Here is a 24,903-nt window from a genome sequence, read left to right on the forward strand (position 1 = left end):
TGGAGGTGTTTCTGTCTCTCAAACATCTTTTTCTCATGACAAGGAACATTACAAAAGACATTGGAACAATAAATGGAATTATGCTGAAGAATAATTTTACATAATATAATTGACATTTTTTCTTTGTATGTAAGGCCCTCTTTAAAGATTCTAATTTGTTTCTGAACATTTCCCATAGGATAGCAAATGTGCATCTTTTCTGAAATACAGGAATAAGTCCAGGAAAGTCTAAAAGAAGATTAAAGATCTCAGTTTTCACAAGAAAAAGTCCCATATTACAAATCTGTAGCTTGGTACTTTGTCTCAACCAGATGACAGGTAATTCATTTAGATTAAGGGGTCTTCACTGACTTGTTGGCAACACTATACAAAGGGCTCCAATTATAGTAAAACAGTTCAATACATGAAATATTTGTAATATTTCCTATAGTATAATAAAGAACAGGATTACAATTACTATATTACAATCACAGAGCTCATTCATAGTGTATAGAAAACAATTATTAAACAATTATTATTCTATCCTTTAATGTAGATGTTTAGCTCTGTACAGACATAAGGAAGAAAGATGCTTGATATATGGGTCAGGAGGACTGGCAAGCTGGTCCAAATGCTGGGGACAGCAGCAAAAAAGGGTACAAAGTCAAGAATGGGAGAAGCAGGAGAAAAAAACATTAATTAGAAAGAATTGAGCATATTGCAGGGCCTGAGAGAGCATGTGTCAAGGTTCCTTCCCCACTCTGAACTCTAGGGTACAGATGTGGGGACCTGCATGAAAACCTCCTAAGCTTACTTTTACCAGCTTAGGTTAAAACTTCCCCAAGGTACAAACTATTTTACCTTTTGCCCTTGGACTTTATCACTGCCACTACCAAACGTCTAACCGGTATTATTATTATTAGGAAAGAGTCCGTTTGGAAACGTCTTTCCCCCCCAAAATCCTCCCAAACGTTACCCCCACTTTCTGGGAAGGTTTGATAAAAATCCTCACCAATTTGCATAGGTGACCACAGACCCAAACCCTGGGATCTTAAGAACAATGAAAAAGCTTTCAGTTTCTTAAAAGAAGAATTTTAATAGAAGTAAAAAGAATCACCTCTGTAAAATCAGGATGGTAAATACCTTACAGGATAATTAGATTCAAAACATAGAGAATCCCTCTAGGCAAAACCTTAAGTTACAAAAAGACACAAAAACAGGAATATCCATTCCCTCCAGCACAGCTTATTTTCTCAGCCATTTAAAGAAATCAGAACCTAATGCATCTCTAGCTAGATTACTTACTAAGTTCTAAGACTCCATTCCTGTTCTGTCCCTGGCAAAAGCATCACACAGACAGAGAGAGAAAGAGAGAAGGAGAGAGAGAGAGAGACTTTGTTTTTCCCTACCCCCCTCCCCCAGCTTTTGAAAGTATCTTGTCTTCTCGTTGGTCATTTTGGTCAGGTGCCAGCGAGGTTATCCTAGCTTCTTAACCCTCTACAGGTGAAAGGGTTTTTCCTCTGGCCAGGAGGGATTTTAAAGGTGTTTACCCTTCCCTTTATATTCATGACAGCATGGAAAAGGAAAAAAGAGCCAAGATGCAAGCAGAAAAAGAGCTGCACATATATAACCATAAAGACAAGGATAAAAGGCTTCAGTTGGATGCAAGGAGGAAGAGAAGCCAGTGAAGGTACTCAGGGAGGGGACTGACACGTTCATAGCACCAGAAGAGGAAGATGATTTTAGCTGTAACATTTTGGATAGTCTGGAGAGATGAAAGACAAGGAATTTGGACGAAAAAAATTACAGCAGTAAATGGAATAAATGGCCAACCCCCATTATTAGGATGGTGAAGAAGAAGCAATTTTAGAGTTTAAATACAATGTACAGAGTGAAGAAGATTAGAAAACAAAGGTAGGAGAGCACTGAGCGCCTGGATGTGAGCAGTTAATGAGAAGTGTCAAAGACAATGCCAAGATTGTGAGCCTTAGGGAGGGAATGGATTTAATAATTTTATTAAGATGATGTTAAAATTAAAAAAAATGGTACAGAGTTTAAGCGTAGAAGTTTCTGGTTATCAGGAAATAAAATACAGATTACCAAGGGGTACGAAGTTCGGTTTACAATCTGATGGCATAAGGAATACATAATCTGTAATATCCCCGATTGGGGGTAAAAGGTTAACGGGTCAAAGTACAGACATTGAGACATGAGGGTATGTTGTTCATATAATGGCTATGTTCACATGTGGAGTATAATGAATGGATACGATGATGAGGATGGATTTACCCGCATTTGGTGAGATTTAATGTTCAGTGAGTTTATGGTTCCAGTTCATATGGTCCAATGGAAAAAGTCTCTCGATCCCTTTCTCATAGTTGATGCAAGATGTCGTTCCGGCTCACACCTCCTGGTACTGTCAGTGGCCGGTGATGTGTTCGACGTAGATGTCCCTGGACCATCGGATGGTGTCCGAGACCATGAGGGGCCGCATGAGCCATACGTAGCGTCAACTGATCCCACAGGTCCACAACACACACTCGTTGCAGGGGTCCCAGGTGCCCAGGGCTCCGACGATCAGGGCATCCATCTGCACCTCGTAGCCCTTCTCTCTCAGGGTGTCGGACAGGGGGGTGTATTTTTCCAGTTCATGAGCTCAGGCTTCGCGGGAGGCCGGGGTCCTGTTCTCAAAGGAGACTGTGACGTCGATGAGGACGATCTTTTTCTGGGCCTCGTCGGTGACTACCACGTCAGGTCGCAACTGGCTGTCAGTACCGGGGATGGCGCAGTTCACGGCGACCTCCCCCAGGCGTGGTGCGATGGCTTTCACCAGGCGGTTCTGGATGGCATTGTGGTGCAGCTGCCAGACTCTGGAGTAGGGCTTGCAGCTGCACAGGACATGGGGCAGGGTCTTGTTGGAGTAGCCGCACTTCCTGCAACGCTTGTCTCGGTTTCCGTGGCGGACGGCTCCATTGAGTGGGACACAATCGAGCCGGGCACAGTGGATGAACTGCCAGTCAGCGAAACGGGTGAAGCTGCCCCCGGTGAGGAAGTGGTTGCTGGCGTCCCACTTGCTGGTCAGTTCGAAGGCTTTACCCTGGTCCGATTTATGCTTCAGGGTTTCCATGTACAGTGAGTGGATGGCTGCCTTCAGGGTCCTCTCCAGCATGCCTCTGGCACTCGGGGTGACGATGGTGTTGTCGTCGGACCTGATCTCCGGCACCAGGACTCCCAGCTCCTGGCACCACTCCCAGTGGCAGCCGATGCACTTCCCCAGGCGACGCGTGGCATACACTTGAAAATGATTGCGATGAAAGGCAAGTAAAGAATAGAGGACAATTTCTGATCTGTTAAACCAAGATAAATCTGGAGTAACTCCAGCGCAAAGAATTCACCTTTCACGCCGCTTTAATTCAATATAAATAACTGCAGTTAGTGGACAGACTCTAGACTTATACCAGCGCACTTGAGATCAGACTCTAGCCCAAGTAGAGAGATGAGGAATAAGGAAGATCAGTTCCTTTTGCGGTGTCAATTCTGTCAATCCTGTCCAATCCAGCAATGCACTTAACCACGTGCTTAACTCTGAGCACAAGAGTAATACCATGTTTTCAAGTTATGTTAAGCCCTGATACACTTAAGCATGTGCCTAACTTTAAGGATGTAGTAGTAGTTACGTGAAAACCAGTCTGACTACTCAGACCCTTAACATTAAGCACATATTTTGTTTGTAGGTATAGACTGTTCCTATATGTCTGATGCTCCTGGACCATCAAAAAGTAGTTGAGCAGAATGCCTCAGAACATACATGCTCAAATGAAATTTTAAAGTAAAAGTTTCTTTGCCACAGGAATACGTGGTTGAGTGTTCAGCATGGGCTCAGTTAATCAAGGGAGACAGTCCAACAGACACTTACATTCTTTCTCATGTACATTGTTATAGTGGCTCCAGGTTTGTCAGTGAAGGCAAGGAGAATGTGCAATTTTCCCCACACTATATATGAAGTTCCAAAATAAGCAAGATTATATTAAGGAGTGCTAAAAAGTCTTAGCAGGTGCCTACTGGGCATGCTATAAAGGGATATTAAATCACTAAATGCTTTTGTTTTTATTCTCATAAGGCCCTACTACAGTAGGGGCTGTACAAACACATAAGAGGACACAGTTCCAGCCCCCCAAAAGCAGTTCACATGCACAATTGTCTGCACCTTCTGGGTTTTCTGTAGAGGTCTCTTATCTGAATAGAGACCTAGACCCATTAGTATCTGCTAAGATGAATGAATCCTTGTAACCATGCGGAATCCTACTGATCTGATGAAAATTCAAAGCCCTTGTCTGATGCTTCAGATAGGAGACGAGATAACAGCTTGAGGTGATATAGCTAAAAGCCATCCTAGTGAAGTCCCCAACAAGAGTAAAAATACCAATCAAAACTTACTTTCCTCAGGGAGAAACAATAAGGGAATAGAACTAGATGTTTGCCAAAGTACTGAACCATGTCTAAGCTCACGAAAGCTTATGCTCAAATAAATCTGTTAGTCTCTAAGGTGCCACAAGTCCTCCTTTTCTTTTTGCAGATACAGACTAACACGGCTGCTACTGTGAAACCTCTAATTCCCTTCTGTCTGCCTTCCTAGCTAGCCCCTTCTAAGGCTGAGTCTTAGAAACATCTACAGGCATGGGAGTGCAGTGACACCTTCTATTCAGATTTCAGGAGGGAAAAATTCATATAAATCTGTGAACTGGAGTAAGTAGCTACTAATAAAAGTAAATTAAGTAGTAAAGCAAGAGACTCATCTAACCTTAGCCATCACAGCACCTGCTGAAAATTTTTGTAAGATAAAATAAATTCCAATATACCACATCTCTCGTGTTGCTTTCCACTCAGTGCTCCAAGCATCTGTTCTAATGGGGTACACACTTCAAGGCTTGGCAAGGAATGATATTTAGCAGCAAGGGCAAAGAACTGCACGTTGACCAGCTTCAGAGAATTTTCACAGAACACGTTGGAAAACTTGCAGTTATCTGTGTGGAAAGTGGAGGGAAAAGTTACATGTTAACAATAATTAACAATGAAAAAAGCTCTTCTACTCTTGAATGAAGAACAATAAACAACAAATAAGAAGTACAAAAGATTATTAATATTTTGCCCTTCAGAATTGGACAACTCATTGGACTTCTTCACATTTAAATTTTCCTTATAGAATTTAGGCCAGATTCTGCACTCAGTTACACTAAGGGTATGTCTACACTACGGAATAAGGTCGAATTGATAGAAGTTGGTTTTTTAGAAATCGGTTTTATATATTCGAATGTGTGTGTCCCCACAGAAAATGCTCTAAGTGCATTAAGTGCATTAACTCGACGGAGTGCTTCCACAGTACCGAGGCAAGCGTCGACTTCCGGAGCGTTGCACTGTGGGTAGCTATCCCACAGTTCCCGCAATCTCCGGAATTGGAGATTGGAATTCTGGGTTGAGATCCCAATGCCTGATGGGGCTAAAGCATTGTCGCGGGTGGTTCTGGGCACATATCGTCAGGCCCCCGTTCCCTCCCTCCCTCCGTGAAAGCAAGGGCAGACAATCGTTTTGCGCCTTTTTTCCTGAGTTACCTGTGCAGACGCCATACCACGGCAAGCATGGAACCCACTCAGGTAACCGTCACCCTATGTCTCCTGGGTGCTGGCAGACGCGGTACTGCATTGCTACACAGTAGCAGCAACCCATTGCCTTCTGGCAGCAGACGGTGCAATATGACTGGTAGCCGTCATCGTCATGTCCGAGGTGCTCCTGGCCACGTCGGCCAGGAGCGTCTGGGCAGACATGAGCGCAGGGACTAAATTTGGAGTGACCTGACCAGGTCATTCTCTTTAGTCCTGCAGTCAGTCCTATTGAACCGTCTTATGGCGAGCAGGCAGATGATACGGATTGCTAGCAGTCGTACTGTACCATCTTCTGCCGGGCAGGCAAGAGATGAGGATGGATAGCAGTCCTTCTGCACCGTCTGCTGCCAGCCAAAGATGTAACAGATAGATGAAGTGGATCAAAACAAGAAATAGACCAGATTTGTTTTGTACTCATTTGCTTCCCCCCCATCTAGGGGACTCATTCCTCTAGGTCACACTGCAGTCACTCACAGAGAAGGTGCAGCAAGCTAAATCTAGCCATGTATCAATCAGAGGCCAGACTAACCTCCTTGTTCCAAAAAGAACAATAACTTAGGTGCAGCATTTCTTACTGGAACCCTCCGTGAAGTCCTGCCTGAAATAGTCCTTGATGTAAAGCCACCCCCTTTGTTGATTTTAGCTCCCTGAAGCCAACCCTGTAAGCCATGTCGTCAGCCGCCCCTCCCTCCGTCAGAGCAACGGCAGACAATCGTTCCACGCCTTTTTTCTGTGCGGACGCCATACCAAGGCAAGCATGGAGGCCACTCAGCTCACTTTGGCAATTAGGAGCACATTAAACACCACATGCATTATCCAGCAGTATATGCAGCACCAGAACCTGGCAGAGCGATACCAGGCAAGGAGGCGATGTCAGCGCGGTCACGTGAGTGATCAGGACATGGACACAGATTTCTCTGAAAGCATGGGCCCTGCCAATGCATGCATCCTGGTGCTAATGGGGCAGGTTCATGCTGTGGAACGCCAATTCTGGGCTCGGAAAACAAGCACAGACTGGTGGGACCGCATAGTGTTGCAGGTCTGGGACGATTCCCAGTGGCTGCGAAACTTTCGCATGCATAAGGGCACTTTCATGGAACTTTGTGACTTGCTTTCCCCTGCCCTGAAGCGCATGAATACCAAGATGAGAGCAGCCCTCACAGTTGAGAAGCGAGTGGTGATAGCCCTGTGGAAGCTTGCAACGCCAGACAGCTACGGGTCAGTTGGGAATCAATTTGGAGTGGGCAAGTCTACTGTGGGGGCTGCTGTGATGCAAGTAGCCCACGCAATCAAAGATCTGCTGATATCAAGGGTAGTGACCCAGGGAAATGTGCAGGTCATAGTGGATGGCTTTGCTGCAATGGGATTCCCTAACTGTGGTGGGGCCATAGACGGAACCCATATCCCTATCTTGGCACCGGAGCACCAAGCCGGCGACCACATAAACCGCAAGGGGTACTTTTCAATAGTGCTGCAAGCCCTGGTGGATCACAAGGGACGTTTCACCAACATCAACGTGGGATGGCCGGGAAAGGTGCATGATGCTCGCATCTTCAGGAACTCTGGTCTGTTTCAAAAGCTGCAGGAAGGGACTTTATTCCCAGACCAGAAAATAACTGTTGGGGATGTTGAAATGCCTATAGTAATCCTTGGGGACCCAGCCTACCTCTTAATGCCATGGCTCATGAAGCCGTACACAGGCAGCCTGGACAGTAATCAGGAGCTGTTCAACTACAGGCTGAGCAAGTGCAGAATGGTGGTAGAATGTGCATTTGGACGTTTAAAGGCGCGCTGGCGCAGTTTACTGACTCGCTTAGACCTCAGCGAAACCAATATTCCCACTGTTATTACTGCTTGCTGTGTGCTCCACAATATCTGTGAGAGTAAGGGGGAGACGTTTATGGCGGGGTGGGAGGTTGAGGCAAATCGTCTGGCTGCTGGTTACACGCAGCCGGACACCAAGGCAGTTAGAAGAGCACAGGAGGGCGCGGTACGCATCAGAGAAGCTTTGAAAACAAGTTTCATGACTGGCCAGGCTACGGTGTGAAAGTTCTCTTTGTTTTTCCTTGATGAAACCCCCCCGCCCCTTGGTTCACTCTACTTCCCTGCAAGCTAACCACCCTCCCCTCCTCCCTTTAATCATTGCTTGCAGAGGCAATAAAGTCATTGTTGCTTCACATTCATGCATTCGTTATTCATTCAACACACAAATAGGGGGATGACTACCAAGGTAGCCCAGGAGGGGTGGTGGAGGAGGGAAGGGAAATGCCACACAGCACTTTAAAAGTTTACAACTTTAAAATTTATTGAATGCCAGCCTTCTTTTTTTTGGGCAATCCTCTGTGGTGGAGTGGCTGGTTGGCCGGTGGCCCCCCCCCCCCCACCGCGTTTTTGGGCGTCTGGGTGTGGAGGCTATGGAACTTGGGGAGGAGGGCAGTTGGTTACACAGGGGCTGCAGTGGCAGTCAGTGCTCCAGCTGCCTTTGCTGCAGCTCAACCATACACTGGAGCATACTGGTTTGGTCCTCCAGCAGCTTTAGCATTGAATCCTACCTCCTCTCATCATGCTGCCGCCACATTTGAGCTTCAGCCCTGTCTTCAGCCCGCCACTTACTCTCTTCAGCCCACCACTTACTCTCTTCAGCCCACCACCTCTCCTCCCGGTCATTTTGTGCTTTCCTGCACTCTGACATTATTTGCCTCCACGCATTCGTCTGTGCTCTGTCAGTGTGGGAGGACAGCATGAGCTCAGAGAACATTTCATCACGAGTGCGTTTTTTTTTTCTTTCTAATATTCACTAGCCTCTGGGAAGGAGAAGATCCTGTGATCATTGAAACACATGCAGCTGGTGGAGAAAAAAAAGGGACAGCGGTATTTAAAAAGACACATTTTATAAAACAGTGGCTACAGTCTTTCAGGGTAAACCTTGCTGTTAACATTACATACATAGCACATGTGCTTTCGTTACAAGGTCATATTTTGCCTCCCCCCACCGCGTGGCTACCCCCTCAACCCTCCCCCCTCCCCATGGCTAACAGCGGGGAACATTTCTGTTCAGCCGCAGGCAAACAGCCCAGCAGGAACGGGCTCCTCTGAATGTCCCCTGAAGAAAAGCACCCTATTTCAACCAGGAGACCATGAATGATAACACAGAGAGATAAAGAACGGATGTTGTTTGAACGCCAGCAAACATACACTGCAATGCTTTGTTGTACAATGATTCCTGAGTACGTGTTACTGGCCTGGAGTGGTAAAGTGTCCTACCATGAAGGACGCAATAAGGCTGCCCTCCCCAGAAACCTTTTGCAAAGGCTTTGGGAATACATCCAGGAGAGCCGCGAATGCCAGGGCAAATTAATCCTTTCACATGCTTGCTTTTAAACCATGTATAGTATTTTAAAAGGTACACTCACCGGAGGTCCCTTATCTGCCTGCCGGGTCCAGCAGGCAGCCTTGGGTGGGTTCGGGGGGTACTGGCTCCAGGTCCAGGGTGAGAAACAGTTCCTGGCTGTCGGGAAAACCGGTTTCTCCGCTTGCTTGCTGTGAACTATCTACAACCAACCTCATCATCATCATCTTCTTCGTCCCCAAAACCTGCTTCCGTGATGCCTCCATCTCCATTGAAGGAGTCAAACAACACGGCTGGGGTAGTGGTGGCTGAACCCCCTAAAATGGCATGCAGCTCATCATAGAAGCGGCATGTTTGGGGCTCTGACCTGGAGCGGCCGTTCGCCCCTCTGGTTTTCTGGTAGGCTTGCCTCAGCTCCTTAAGTTTCAGGCGGCACTGCTTCGGATCCCTGTTATGGCCTCTGTTCTTCATGCCCTGGGAGATTTTGACAAAGGTTTTGGCATTTCGAAAACTGGAACGGAGTTCTGAAAGCACGGATTCCTCTCCCCATACAACGATCAGATCCCGTACCTCCCGTTCAGTCCATGCTGGAGCTCTTTTGCGATTCTGGGACTCCATCATGGTCACCTCTGCTGATGAGCTCTGCATGGTCACCTGCAGCTTGCCACGCTGGCCAAACAGGAAATGAGATTCAAAAGTTGGCAGTTCTTTTCCTGTCTACCTGGCCAGTGCATCTGAGTTGAGAGTGCTGTCCAGAGTGGTCACAATGGAGCACTCTGGGATAGCTCCCAGAGACCAATTCCATCAAATTGTGTCCACAGTACCCCAAATTCGACCCGGCAAGGCCAATTTAAGCGCTAATCCACTTGTCAGGGGTGGAGTACGGAAATCGATTTTAAGACCCCTTTAAGTCGAACTAAAGGGCTTCATCGTGTGGACGGGGCAGGTTTACATCGATTTAACGCTGCTAAATTCGACCTAAAGTCCTAGTGTAGACCAGGGCTAATATAAATCTGGGCTAAATCAACTCACTTCAGCAGAGCTCCTTCAAAGACAGCAGAATTTGGCTAAAGTGTCAAATCTTCTCTCTTGTTTAACCTCTTGCCTGCTGTAAATGACCTCTCTCTCTCTCTCAGCACTGTGTATTACTGAACTCTGAACCCTAATTAAATTTTTCTTCCCAAGTCAATTCCCAGAGACATCTTATATCAGTGAAGAAATATAATCATTAAATTTACAAATTTTACTGACTTACAACCATTACATTTATAAACTTTCTCAGCTGCTGTATAACTCTGAATTTCCAGTAAGAAATACATTCAGCCCAAACTCTAGGTATGATTCTAACTTAGGTTCCCAATTGTCAGTGCACCTGAACAAAGCATTCTGTTTGTTAACAACATCTAATTCATTCAGAGGAGGGCTGAAAAGGTGGCAAATTTTCAAATGATTTTAAAACATGACCTGTAAATAATAACTGACACTGAATTAGAAAATAAATAATAACTGACACTGAATTAGAAAATAAGTAATAACTGACACTGAATTAGAAAATACTGTAGGCTTCAAATTAACCTTCAGAAAAAGAAGTTAAATTTTATTTAAACAAGAAACAGAAGACAGGCAATCTCTCACTTTTTGTTCTGTGTTTGCACATGGCCTAGCACAATGAGATACTGGTCCATGACCAGAGTTTCTAAGCGCTATGATAATACAAATAATTATAATAATAACAAACTATAAAAGTTATTTATAGTGGTCAATGTCTAGAAACAGTACATCTCGCAAAGAAGACAAATAACCAGCTTCCTTCATGATATAACAATCATGGCTCTGAATATCAGCCTGCAGTGATCTGCCCTATGAGTTGTCCCTCTTTTGCCTTAAAAAAAGTCACCTCCAGGACTTTATCAGCCAATGTATTGAGAATTCGAATGCTGTTACACTCAGGTTTTCTATGCAGTAAAGAACAGCTCTTACATTAGGAAAAGTTATTTATGCCCATTCAAATTCTAATTTTAAAAATAAAAGTAGTCTGCTACCATTGATCTAAGTCCTAAAGAATTTTACTACCATTAAAAAAATAGCTACTAAAAGCTCTAGAGCAGTGTTTCTCAAAGCCGGTCCGCCGCTTGTTCAGGGAAAGCACCTGCCGGGCCGGACCGGTTTGTTTACCTGCCACATCCGCAGGTTCGGCCGATCGCGGCTCCCACTGGCCACGGTTCGCCGCTCCAGGCCAATGGGGGCTGCGGGAAGCGGCACGGGCCAAAGGACATGCTGGCCGCCCTTCCCGCAACCCCCACTGGCCTGGAGAGGCGAACCGTGGCCAGTGGGAGATGCGATCGGCCTAACCTGCGGACGCAGCAGTTAAACAAACCGGTCCGGCCCGCCAGAAGCTTTCCCTGAACAAGCGGTGGACCGGCTTTGAGAACCACTGCTCTAGAGAGTCCATTTCATACTGTTTTCTATATTTTTCCAAGATAATTTATGTAGAGAAAAACAGAAAAGAGAATATGAAAGGGGATCTCTAGAACTTGTAGTAGCTATTGTCTTTTATTTATTTTAATGATAACAAAACTCTCTACTTAAATGAATGAACTTCAAATCATAGTCCAAATATACTCCCTTTTCAATAAGGGTGTATGTGAAGAATCCATTTGGGCTCTGATCCAAGCCCTCTGATATCAGCAGTAGTCTTCCCATTGTAAGAGAAAGACATACTGTATGTAGGTGCTGTGCCATTTTTTCTACCTACTGTTGTTAGCACACCTCATGCTGGATGTGCAAATACTGCATAACAGGCAGGGGTGCTAGCACCATATTACGGCTGAATGACGCTTCTCATTACAAGACCCTATTTTCAGTTCCTTATAACTTTGCCAAACTTTAACCGTTTCAGCTGAAATTTTCTGTGCCAGGTGTCTACCTCAGCTGGATATATTTTCATTTTAGCTCAGAAAAATTGCAGCAATTTCAAAGAACAGGGCTAGGGCAAAATGTATTGATATGCTCATATTAAAAAATTCTGGCAACCCTTTTCTTTAAATTAAGCACCCATGCTTTGGATTATGGACTACACATTTTAGATAGCCTTTGTGTCAGGGATATGCCTGTGCCAAGTCACAAACCTATGAAAAAAACTGCAATGTGCACAAGCTCAGTAGAGATTTCCTGCAGCTTAACAGTAAAATCTCCTAAAATTCCATTTACACTGTGCATGCTCCAGTGTCCGACAGCTCTTAGTGATGATCAAACTGTGCATGTGTCATCCCCACAGAGCAACAACATGCTCCAGTCTAGTGTTATGGAGGCTCAGAAAGACTTTCTCTGTAAAGGCCTCTCTCAGCTGCTCTGGGGTGAGGCCAAGCACTGGAACTGACAGTAGGGAATCTCTCTCTCTTGTGCTCTCAATGACTCCTTGCTGGCACCCAGGCAGTGTGGAGTAGGAACTAATCTGATTTGACTTTAGAGGGGACAAAAGCCAGATGAAAGGGGGAGGGGGAGAAGAGTAGACTGGGATAGGGAGTCTGGAAAGACTGGGACTTGGTGGGGGAAGGGAGTAACTGTGACAGGGAGTTGGAAGTAGGGAGATTGGAACTAGTTGAGCAAGGAGATTCGGCACCTGTGGGCAGGGTGAAGGTGGGAGAACTGGGACTAGCAGGACAAAGACCCTTGGAATGGAGAGACAGAACAGACAAGGGGAACTGGAACTGACAGGGCAAGGGGAATCACAGACAACAGTCATGGGACAAGGAAGCAGAGTGGGGAAGACAGTATTGGGAGCATGACAGATTGGTGGGGATGGGGCAGTAGAGGTCAAGCTTGGTGGAAAATGGGAGGAGAGTCTGTGCTCTCTAAGGAACACTCCCCTTCAGTACATGGAGTGGAACACAAGATTCCTGAGCCTCAGCATTTCCCTGTTGTTAACAAATATCTGTGAAAACCATTAGCAAAGTGCGTATCTCATCCCCCTCTAGTGCTGGTCCACATAGAAGACCATAACTTACTATTGCTACCGGTTATTCAATTAACTCAAGTGGCAGAGGTCCATGCTGTAGATCTAAAGGTTCCAACTTTGCTGACGAACCATGTGGGTGTCAATATAATGCCACATGAAGGAATTTCTGTTTCCTCAGTTTGCTTTATTAAAACTGAGGAAATTATACACAAAGAACTGTTAGAAGGTTGCAAAGTTAAGCACTCAAAAGTTAGAAAGTGCCAGAATTAAGGATGCCTGTGCACATCCCACTGTGTATACATATTATTTTTCCTCCGGACTCCGTCCCATTCAGTGTACATGCTGGACCTGCTTTGGGGTTTAATCAAGGTAGTGTAATAAAGGAGAATGCTGTCCATAGAATCCCTGCCCCATTTGTGTCAGAATTTGGAAGGTGTGTAGTGAATAAGAATGAGAACTACAGGAAAAGAAAGGACAGCCTCATTGTTAAAACACTGAATACTGCCCTAGAGAACTGGATTTCATCCTTGCCTTTGCCACAGAGTTCCTGTGTGATGCTAGGCAAGTCACCTAATCAAAAATTTCACAGGTTATTAGTATATGTTCCTTATTTACTGGGTCTCAACTTGATACCTTGGGATCTGATTTGCAGAACTGCTGAGCATTCATAACTGTTAATGGGAGCTGTGCTTTGAATATATAAAGTGCTATATTATGCTAAGTACTCTGAAAAAATCAGGTTCTAGGTGTCTCAAACTGGGCACCCAAACGTAGTCAAAACGTTTGAGTTCAATCTCTCTATGTCTCAAGTCCTCATCTGTAAAACGAGAACTATGCCAACCCCTTTACCTCACAGAGTCATTGGGAATATAAACTGTTTGTGAAGAACTCATATACGAGATAGTGATGAGTAAAGAAAAGCCCATGAGGAAATCAATAATTCTGTCTGCAAAGTAAAGTTTGAATGGTTCCACACACTAAACAATAAGGAGAAACAAAAAATTGATAGCTGCTCATTCAGTGAGCACTATAATCTGTCTATTGAATAAGGTAGGGGTCCTGAGGGAAAAAATATATGTGATCATGAAATTAAGGACTGTACTATAAATTAAGGATACGATTTAGTCAAGGTGGTCAAGGATTCCGTGACTTTACTAGACCTCCATGACTTCTTTGGCTTCAGCTGTCAGTGGCTATAGCTGGGGCTGTGCCCCCTTCTCCCTTGACTGTGGCCAGAGCTGTGTGCCCCCCGTCATGGCTCTGCGTGCCCCCTTGTGGATGCCCCTGGGCCTGTGCCCACCCCTGTGGTAATGGGACTCAGGCAGTCAGTCCACCCATGGAACTCCAGCTGTCATTTCTCCCCCGACTCCTCCCCCAGCCCTCCCTCCTTGGTTATTTTTAGTAAAAGTCACAGACAGTCATGGCTCTCGTGAATTTTTGTTTAGTGCCCACAACCTTTTACTAAAAATAACCATGACAAAATCTTAACTTTAACCATAATTTATACACACAAGACGGCCATATTAAGGTTTCGCAGGCAACCTTCATTCTGGCATTTTCTAACTTTTGAGTGCTTATCTTTGCAAATTTACGAAACTTCCTTTAATGTTGTGTGTGTAATTATATATAGATTCCAATAGCATTCCTCATGAGAAGTTTGTTACAAAGGGACATAAACAAAAGTGCTAAGCAGAAAGATGTATCTAACTTTCTTACCAGTTCCATGATTAAGTGTTTATTTTCAAAAAAGAAAAGGAGTACTTGTGGCACCTTAGAGACTAACCAATTTATTTGAGCATAAGCTTTCGTGAGCTACAGCTCACTTCATTGGATGCGTCCACTTTATGCAACCGATGAAGTGAGCTGTAGCTCACGAAAGCTTATGTTAAAATAAATTGGTTAGTCTCTAAGGTGCCACAAGTACTCCTTTTCTTTTTGCGAATACAGACTAACACGGCTGCTATTCTGAAACCTGTTTATTTTCAAGATTTTATGCAAATATTTTCCCCACACCCACTATCAGTCATTAATTAATGATCCTACAGCACTTTGAAAATGTAACACGCTAAATAAAAGTTAATTATCATAACTAAAAGTTATATTATAAAAAATACATCTATATCATTTTACTAGAAGTTGCATAATAAACAGCACAAGCACTACAAGAAGGGCCAGCACATGTGCACTGTTTGGTGCACATGTGCCTAGAAGTCTTGAGTCTGCTTTGTAACAACATTAGCGGCAAAAAATAGAATTTTGAACAAATCTAAAATAATCTACCAAATTCAAGAGGCAAAAGCTTTAAAGAAAAACTTCAATTATTTGTTACAATCCTGTTATTTTAGAATAGACAAATATCTTTTTAATAAAGGCCAGATTTTTCTACTCTTCTCTCACCCTGAACCGTACCTTACTCTGGACTCAAATGCCATGAGCTTTGAATCTAGGGCAACACATAGTTGTGCTGCTCCTGGAGTTTACTGGAAGGCAGACTGTGAATCTGAAACTCAAACTGCCTTAGGGCTTCCCCCGGGATCTCATGGATAATGCTGGCACAGCGTTTATACCTGACACAGCATTCTTCCCCTGGCACACACTCACCTGCTCCACTCACCTGTACAAGGGGAGGAAGTAGCATTCCTGCAGAGGCTATTCTCCTTACTGAACTGCTACTCACAATCTGTAAGCCCCCTTACCTCTTTGCATGACCGCACAAGTCATGACACAATTTGATCCACTGAAAGCAGTCCCATTGATTTCAGTAGTTTTACTTGGGGAGCAAGGTACTCCCAAGACATGACTACAGGTGGCAATAGGTGGCCCTAGTAAGAATAAATATTCTGACAGGCTATAATCAGACTATCCACTTTTAAATTGTTTCAGTAGCTGTCCTTATAATTTTCATTCTTTATTTTTCTACTTCAAAATTAAAGAGTGCTTTTTGCATTACATACATGACTTTGCTTGTTTTGTATTATTGAGGCAAATCAGTGATCCAATAATTTGCAAATAACAAAACTTTATGCAAGATGCTGATATAGTCTGAAACAAAAAAACAGGAACACGAACATACAGAAATACTGAAACAATGTAAGGAAGAATGTCAAAGGTTCATTACAAAAAAAAAAGTCAATACAAGTTTTTTTTACAGGAAGAAGGGGAAATTAGATTTGTGCACTCTGAAATCACAGAAGGGAAATAAAGAATCCTTCTGATACCTTCAAATCAAACAAAACAGGACAATCTAATATCAGAGAGGTGAAGTAATCAAACGCTTGTTTGCAATGTAATGGATGACTCCTTTACTTCAAAGCTTGGGGAACTATAAAAGGAGCTGGATACCTAAGCACAGACATATTTCTGCTGGGAAGATGTGCTGGGAGAAACAGTCACAGCTTGAGCTGTCGCAGAACTAATACATTTATGTTATGTAAAATCTGAAACTATTGTGTAATTAACTTTAGGCCCAGCATGAAAATACTTTTGCACAGCAACCAGAGCAGCCATGTATTACCTAACAATCCTTTTGTTTGGTGTCTCTCCGTTCTGTAAAATGTCAGTAAATTCTTACTTTAGTTTAAAACCAATTTAGTTAAGATTATTGTTAAAACTGGAGTAGTTATAGTAACTGCTGGAACAAAATAGCAATCTGTACTCAAGGGATGCACAGAAAGATGAAAGGAAGATGGACAAGGGCATGAAGAAGGCTTGAATCTTCCTTTCTGAGCCATGCCACAGACGGATTAGTGGCACCAGAAGTTGGCTCAAGCAGTTCATATGACCAGGAATCAAACACTACACACACAGATACTCTTAAAAGATTATTTTGATTATTCCTCTATGATAAGAATGAAAACATTCATAAACGTAGTGTTCAATATACTAGAGATCCAGCTATAAATGAAAAATTATGTCAGTGTGTTGGACTGAGTGCTACTACACAATACATCATAAATCTACTAGTACAGTATTTACTTTCACTGTGAAATTGCACAATAACAGTTATTTCATATTTTACAAAATAATACACTTTTATATTTTAAAAAAACAAATGTAATTTCTAGGGCTGACAAGCAATTAAAAAATTTTTATTGCATGATTAATCACACTGTTAAACAATAATAGAATACCATTTATTTAAATATTTTTGGATGTTTTCAACATTTCCAAATATATTGATTTCAGTTACAACACAGAATGCAAAATGTACTTTAGATTTATTTTTGATTACAAATATTTGCACTGTAAAAGAACAAAAGAAATAGTATTTTTCAAGTCCCCCATTACAAGTAATGTAGTGCAATCTCTTTATCATGAAAGTTAACTTACAAATGTAGAATTATGTAAAAAAAACCCCACGTATTGAAAAATAAAAGAATGTAAAACTTTAGAGCCTATAAGTCCACTCAGTCCTACTTCATGTTCAACCAATTGCTCAGACAAAAAAGTTTGTTTACATTTGCAGGAGATAACGTTGCCTGCTTCTTGTTTACAACGTCACCTGAAAGTGAGAAAAGGCATTCGCATGGCACCGGCATCACAAGATATTTATGTGCCAGATGTGCTAAAGATTCATATAAGCCTTCATACTTCAACCACTATTCCAGAGGACATGCATTCATGATGATTATATGTTCTGCTCGATAATGATCCAAAACAGTGCGGTGCCAATGCACCAATGATCCAATGCATGTTCATTTTCATCATCTGAGTCAGATGCCACCAGCAGAAGATTGATTTTCTTTTTTGGTGGTTCAGGTTCTATAGTTTCCGCATGGGAGTGTTGCTCTTTTAAGACACTGAAAGCATTCTCCACACCTCGTCCCTCTCAGATTTTGGAAGGTACAAACTTAAACCTTGGGTAAAGTGTTGAATCTATCTTTAGATATCTCATATTGGTACCTTTGCGTTTTGTCAAATCTGCAGTGAAAGTGTTCTTAAAATGAACAATATGTGCTGGATCATCATCCGAGACTGCTATAACATGAAATATATGGCAGAATGTGAGTAAAACAGAGCAGGAGACATACAATTCTCCCCCCAAGGAGTTCAGTCACAAATTTAATTAACGCATTATTTTTTTAAATGAGCATCATCAGCATGGAAGCCTGTCCCCTGGAATGGTGGCCGAAGCATGAAGGGGCATACGAATGTTTAGCATATCTGGCATGTAAATACTTTGCAATGCCAGCTACAAAAGTCCCATGTGAACGTCTGTTCTCACTTTCAGGTGACATTGTAAATAAGAAGCGGGCAGCATTATCGCCTGCAAATGTATACAAACTTGTTTGTCTCAGTGATTGTCTGAACAAGAAGTAGGACTGAGTGGACTTGTAGGCTCTCAAATTTTTCTTTATTTTGTTTTTGAGTGCAGATATGTAACAAAAAAAAAAGTCTACATTTGTAAGTTGTACTTTCACAACAAAGAGATTGCACTAAAGTACTTTTATGAGGCGAACTGAAAAATACAATTTCTTTTGTTTATCATTTTACAGTGCAAATATTTGTAATAAAAATAATAGAAAGTGAGCACTGTATTCTGTGTTGTAATTGAAGTCAATATATTTTAAAATGTAGAAAAACATCCAAAAATATTTAATAAATTTCAGTTATAATTCTATTATTTATCAGTGCGATTAATCACGGTTAATTTTTTTAATTGCAATTAATTTTTTTGAGTTAATCGTGAGTTAACTGCAATTAATCGACAGTGCTAGTAATTTCTCTCTACTTTCTCTCTACACTGTTGGCCAGAAAAAATCAGCCCTAGGTTTGTTTCAAGGAGTGAAACTATACATGATTCTTTTTGTTTCCTTATCAACATTACTGAATAAAAATATGTATTTTTAAAATAAAGGTTTATTCATTTAACTTATTTTCAATTCCCCGGGACTGAATGCAGAATTCCATTAAATTCACACAAATCCACAAAATAAGTATAGCCAAAAGCAATAAAAATTGCATAGAAATCCTTAGGTTTAATACAGTACAGACAACTCACTAATCTGTCAAGCAAGAGATCCAGATTAAAGGTCGGGGGAGTCAACAACCAAGGCTACAGGCCAGCAATTGTTGGGAGTATGACAGAGATTGAGTATTAAATCTCAAACTGCAGAGAGATTTCTCTACTAGCCAGCTGTTCATCAGTGTTGCCAGGAGGAAAAAACTACAACCTGATTTTCCTCTCGGGGAGGAGGTGTTCCAATTTTGTTTCATAGACATTATGATGTTTTAAATGTTACTACTTTATATTGTAAAACTTGTGAAAATTCCAATCCAATCTAATATTATATATATAAATTTATTTATCTTAGAATTAGATTTCTTGCAGACTAACCAACATCCAGTAAATTTCCTTTCAGCATTTTGATAAACCTGGCATATACAATCATGAGTTATAAAGACAAGGATTCCAATAATAGAGTCTTTTTTAGCCATTACTATATTTTTTAAAAAAATATGTTGGTCTCAGGACAATCATAAGAAACCTTTTTCCCACACAATTTATTTCTTCCATTCATTTGCGTATAATAATCCAAAATTAACTAACCATTTTTAAAAAAATATAGATTTTTAAGTCTTTAGGCTATATTTTAAAATACTTCTTTAGCATATGCAAAATGAATAAGAAACAAATATGAATAAACTTTCATCTCTGTAACATATACAGTAACTCCTCAGTTAACGTTGTAGTTATGTTCCTGAAAAATCTGACTTTAAGCAAAACGATGTTAAGCGAATCCAATTTCCCCATAAGAATTAATGTACATAGGGGCAAAAAACTATATTCTATATCTATCTCTCTATCTATATATATATTATATACACACACACACACAGAGTATAAGTTTTAAACAAACAATTTAATACTGTACACAGCAATGATGATTGTAAAGCTTGGTTGAGGTGGTGAACTTAGAGGATGGAAGAGGCTGGGATATTTCCCAGGGAATGCTTTACTACTAAATGATGAACTAGCATTCGGCTGAGCCCTCAAGGGTTAACACATTGTTGTTAATGTAGCCTCACACTCTACAAGGCAGCACGAATGGAGGGAAGGGAGACAGCATGGCAGACAGACACAGAGACACACACCCTGTGCGTGGGACAGGGAGAGAGAGAGATGTGCATTGCCCCTTTAAGTAAGCTGACTCCATTCTAAGTATATTGCCTTTAAAAAAATCAGGAAGTTGAGACAGCAGCTGCAGCCAGCATGCTCTCTCTGTCCTGAGCCCTGTCCTGTCCCCACCCTGCTCTATATGGAGAAGGGGTAAGCGGGAGGCAGAAGTAGGGGGGAGAGGGACACCCTGACATTAGCCCCCCTCTTCCCTTCTCCCCTGCACAGCAAGCAGGAGGCTCCCAGGAGCAGCTCCAAGGCAGAGGGTAGGAGCAGCACATGGCAGCAGGGGGAGGGACAGCTGAACTGTGGCAATTGGTAGCCTGCTGGGCGGCTGCTGCACAGGGAACTTAGGGCAGCGGGGAACTGATAGCGGGGCTGCGGGTCCACCCTGGTTCCAAGCCCCCACCAGCTAGCTGCAACAGGCTACTCTTCCGGCAAGCAGTGGACAAAGCAGGCGGCTGCCAAACAACTTTATAAGGGAGCATTGCACAACTTTAAATGAGCATATTCCCAAATTGATCAGCAACATAACAACGAAACATATAACATATGCTGAAAACACATTTTGGTTTCTGAGTGATTCCTTCTGCAACAAATGGCTAGGTAGAGGTATTCCTTATCTTTTAAATATACTGGATGCTAACATCAGTAAATAAAATTAAAACTTGGGGAAAATATGTCCTTTGTCGTTACAATGGTACTGTTACTCTTTCCTCCCCTCAAACAGGAATAATAGCATAGTTTGAGAAAATAATTTTACTATAATGAATCTATGAAAACAAGAAATTCTTGTTAACTACGGATCTATGCATTTCTTTAACAATGTGATGGGAAAGATCACACTGACTAAAACACATCTGTATTACCATCCTAAACCAAGCATTAGTGACTGAAACATTTTTGTTCTTTCTACTAAGGGCAATTCAGCTGCTGATGAAGATTAGATGAAATATTTGCATTTAATCTGGGGAAGTCAAAACAATTGCAAGTTGTTATCTATAAATAAATAAGGTAAATATATATTGCCCACTTATGCTCAGTGACCTATTTTGTATAGGTTCATCTGGCTTATTTCATAGTAATATGTGAAAACTCTAAATAAATAACTCCAATGTATTGGAAATGCATGCAATGAACTCATTATAGAATTATCTGTAAAATAGTCATGTCCTTATTGTGCCAATGTTAACCTCAAATAGAACTTGTTAAATGCATCCAACTATCCATTTCTGCATCATTTTTACTTAATTAGGCAGAACTATTTGGGGGGGGAAAAGGCTTTTCGATGAATATAGGAATTCACCTCTACCCTGATATAACGCTACCCGATATAACATGAATTCGGACATAATGCGGTAAATCAACGCGGTAAATCAGGGGGGTGGGGCTGCGCGCTCCGGTGGATCAAAAGCAAGTTCGATATAATGTGGTTTCACCTATAACGCGGTAAGATTATTTCCCGAGGACAGCGTTATATCGCGGTAGAGGTATAACAAAATACAACACTCCCTCTGATTTCTGCTTTTGTATTGTTAAAAGGTATGTTTCCAAGTATACACTGAAATAAAAGGAACGAAGAGACTGTAATATTACTTAACTTCGTTGAATACTATTATATCACTAAATAATATCTGCAGGACAACAAACATAAATATTTAGATCATGTAATATTAGCATGCTATCATCTGTATACATAATCCTAACAATTTAAATTGTTATTTAGCTGGCAGCTAAAAACAAAACAAAACCCAATTATATCAAAGACAGCTGAAATGTTTCCTCAAAGTAGAGAATCGTACTGCATGTTGTTTTGAAATGTCACGAAGGTGGGAATTTCTCAAAGCATTTTAACTTTAAGATTACCCACCACATGAAATCTAGAATGCCCATTAACCAGTCAGCTCATGCACCTGTAGCTAGGTCTTCAGGCAAACAATAAACATGCCAAAAAGTTAAAATTATACCATGAGTATTTGAGCAATTTACAGTATAAAAATGCAAAATAATTGGTTACAGACTTTTTAGAAAATCTCTGTCTAACTTTACAGTCATCTAAATCAGTAGTTCCCAACCAGGGGTCCGAGCAGGTTTCCGGGCGGCCTCCAAGCAGGGCCAGCATTAGACTTGCTGGGGCCCAGGGCAGAAAGCCGAAGTCCCACTGCATGGGGCTGAAGCCCAGGTCCCTCAGCCCTGCCACCCTGGGTTGAAGCTGAAGCCTGAGCAAGGTAGCTTCATGGTGGCCCCTGTGGCATGGAGCCCCAGGCAATTGTCCTGCTTGCTACCCCCTAATGCTGCCCTGTTTTTTATATGCAGAAAATCAGTTATTGTGGCACAGGTGGGCTGTGGAGTTTTTATAGCACGTTGCCCAGGGAGGGGTGCTCAGAAAGGAAAAGGTTGAGAACCCCTGATCTAAATCATGGCTAGATAAATGAGATGTAACTTGATAAATGTCAGATCTTAGATGCATGAAAAATAGAGCAGGTATTCTCTATGTCTAAAATTGGATCTGAATTTATGTAAGCTACATGAAATGAGGGTTACACTGTTGTACCAATAAAATAAAAACCAGCAGGATCTTATTAAAGGGAAAAAGGCAAAATACCACATTTATTGTGAATACAGAAAGAATCATAGTAAGCAGTTAGTTCTAGTTATAACATTCCATTCAATCTCATATTTATTCACACATTCATTCATACAAACACACACACACGCACACACACAGGTTCTGCAAGGTTGTTATCATAGTTACCAGCCTTAGAGTTGCTCATGCGAAGCCACTGGCCAGGTGGCCTGGACATGAGGAGGGAGCAGGGCCTTGTCAGATGCTCATCTGATGCTCCTGGAAGTTGGTTTGCAGAATCAGACAGTTCTCACTTTTTAGAGTCTATTTTTATAGGAATTTCTTCCTATGCCAGTCTATGGGAATTGCTTCATCATGCTGTTGCTGAATCAATCAGCAGATAGCACATTCCTGACGGCTCCAAGATGTTATCTTGTTCTTTGGTTCTCCCATTCTTGAGGCTGTTGGGTGGATTCCAGTCTGCCCTCCGGGGGGTCCTCTGGTTATTTCCACTTGATGCCTTCTTCAGCAGATGGACACTGGATTCTTAGGCTGGCATCTCCCTGATCATTCAGTTATTATCCACACCAAGCATCCATCCACATCCATCCTCTATCTCTATTTTAATCACAATTGTTAATACAACAAAAGGGCATGAAAGTCTCTGGGTGCTGTTTCTGTTGTTAGAGTATTGCTTTGAGTCTCTTTCTCTGTGAATTGCTTTGAGAATAGAAAAGGAGTACTTGTGGCACCTCTGTCTTAGAATGTACTAACACAATTAGCAGCTTGCAAGTTTCACACATAGAGGGAGAGAAACAGTACCAAAAACCAAGAGACCTCTTAATTAGTAATACCCTGGAATTTAAACTCTGGGGAATCAAACTCATTTGTGATTTTAATACAGAACTTCTTTACTATGATCCAACAACACACTTTATATGCTCTTTATATGAAAATCTGATCTGTATGGAAATTACATGGGAATGTTTTGTGCCAGTTTTCAAAATTGCAACCTTTTACTTTGCAGAAATATTTGAATTTTTATTAGCAATCTTTACTTGGTGTAGAGAATCCATTTTGCTGAATCCACTCTCAATGTTGCCTTTAAATTTCATTTAGTGTCCCCTTATTATAAGGCAATTTAAATAAAAACAGTGGGTGCATGAATCGTTTTCTACATGCCATTCATCTTATACAATTTGGTGATTCTGTACATATAGTCAGACCTGAACTTCTCATTAACTCTTAGAAGGTGAAGGTTTTGCCATATGTAATGGGAAACCTAATTTTATCCAGATTTGCAATAATGTATTTTGGATATATAACCTCGATGTCACATTCCTTTGCACATTGAAAGTATATCCATTCCCTGAACCAGTACCTCTATAAGTTACAGTATTTTATACACCATAACTTCACAGTTTGTTTCCCAAACTAAATAAGCATAGTCTTTTAAATCTTTCATAATACTGAATAGCTACTATACATACCTTCAATCATTTTCATTTCTCTTCTCCATTCTCTTTTTCTGTTTATCTTGGGTTTGAAATAATATGACCAATACTTAACACATTATTCAAATTGAAACGAACCATCTATTTAAATAAACGCATGACCATATTTTCTGTTTTCTTCTCCATACAACCTTTTATTCACTTAAAAAAACCCAAAAACACTGATACACATTTCACAGATATCTTCACGGAGAAATCCACAATGATGCCTGGATCTTGTACTTGAGAACTTGCCACTGGGCACATCTATTATAAATTGTTTCTTCCAATTCATAATTGTCTACAACTTCATCAACTAATTTTTTTAGACTCAAATGGAGTTCCCAATAGTCCTCCCTAACCTGAAATAATTTTGAATCATCAGCATATATCACCACATAGCTATTACCTCATTTTCCAGATTGATGATATGCTGAACAGCAGTACTGATCTCAGTACTGATGACCAAGTTGCTCTTCTCCCTGCTACAATTCCATCTCCTCCATTTGGCTTTTCCATCCCTCTCTGAGATGCCATTATTTACTATTTTCTGGTTCCTTCTCAGTTTCTTAGCTTGAATGTCTGGCTCTCTTTCTTCAGTCATCTCATCCTTATATTTTCATTATAATGACTGATCAGACCTCACTGCTTCTTGCATCTTTTCATTAACCGGCTGTTTGATTTCTCTCTTTGGACTGATTCCCCCACTCACTCTCTTGACCAGATCATTAAAATATTTTCTGCTCATTTCTTAGCTTTCAAGAGTTTTGAAAGAATTCCA

At 41.6% G+C, this 24,903-nt stretch overlaps 1 protein-coding gene across 3 annotated transcripts in view; it reads right to left on the bottom strand.

Annotated features, from left to right (window-relative positions):
* METTL25 (methyltransferase like 25) overlaps positions 1-24,903 on the bottom strand; it is a 100,614-nt gene that overhangs the window by 70,857 nt on the left and 4,854 nt on the right. For 2 of the 3 annotated variants that reach the window (XM_048835676.2, XM_048835678.2), the window contains exon 2: positions 4,839-5,003. The exons of the other annotated variant lie outside the window; for it this stretch is intronic. In XM_048835676.2, coding sequence (XP_048691633.1) covers positions 4,839-5,003 — 165 coding nt within the window. The remainder of the gene's footprint in view (positions 1-4,838; positions 5,004-24,903) is intronic. 3 annotated transcript variants of the gene reach the window in all.

This window comes from Caretta caretta, chromosome 1 (genome assembly GCF_965140235.1).
Source record: "Caretta caretta isolate rCarCar2 chromosome 1, rCarCar1.hap1, whole genome shotgun sequence".
In the NCBI taxonomy this organism is placed as follows: Eukaryota; Metazoa; Chordata; order Testudines; family Cheloniidae; genus Caretta; species Caretta caretta.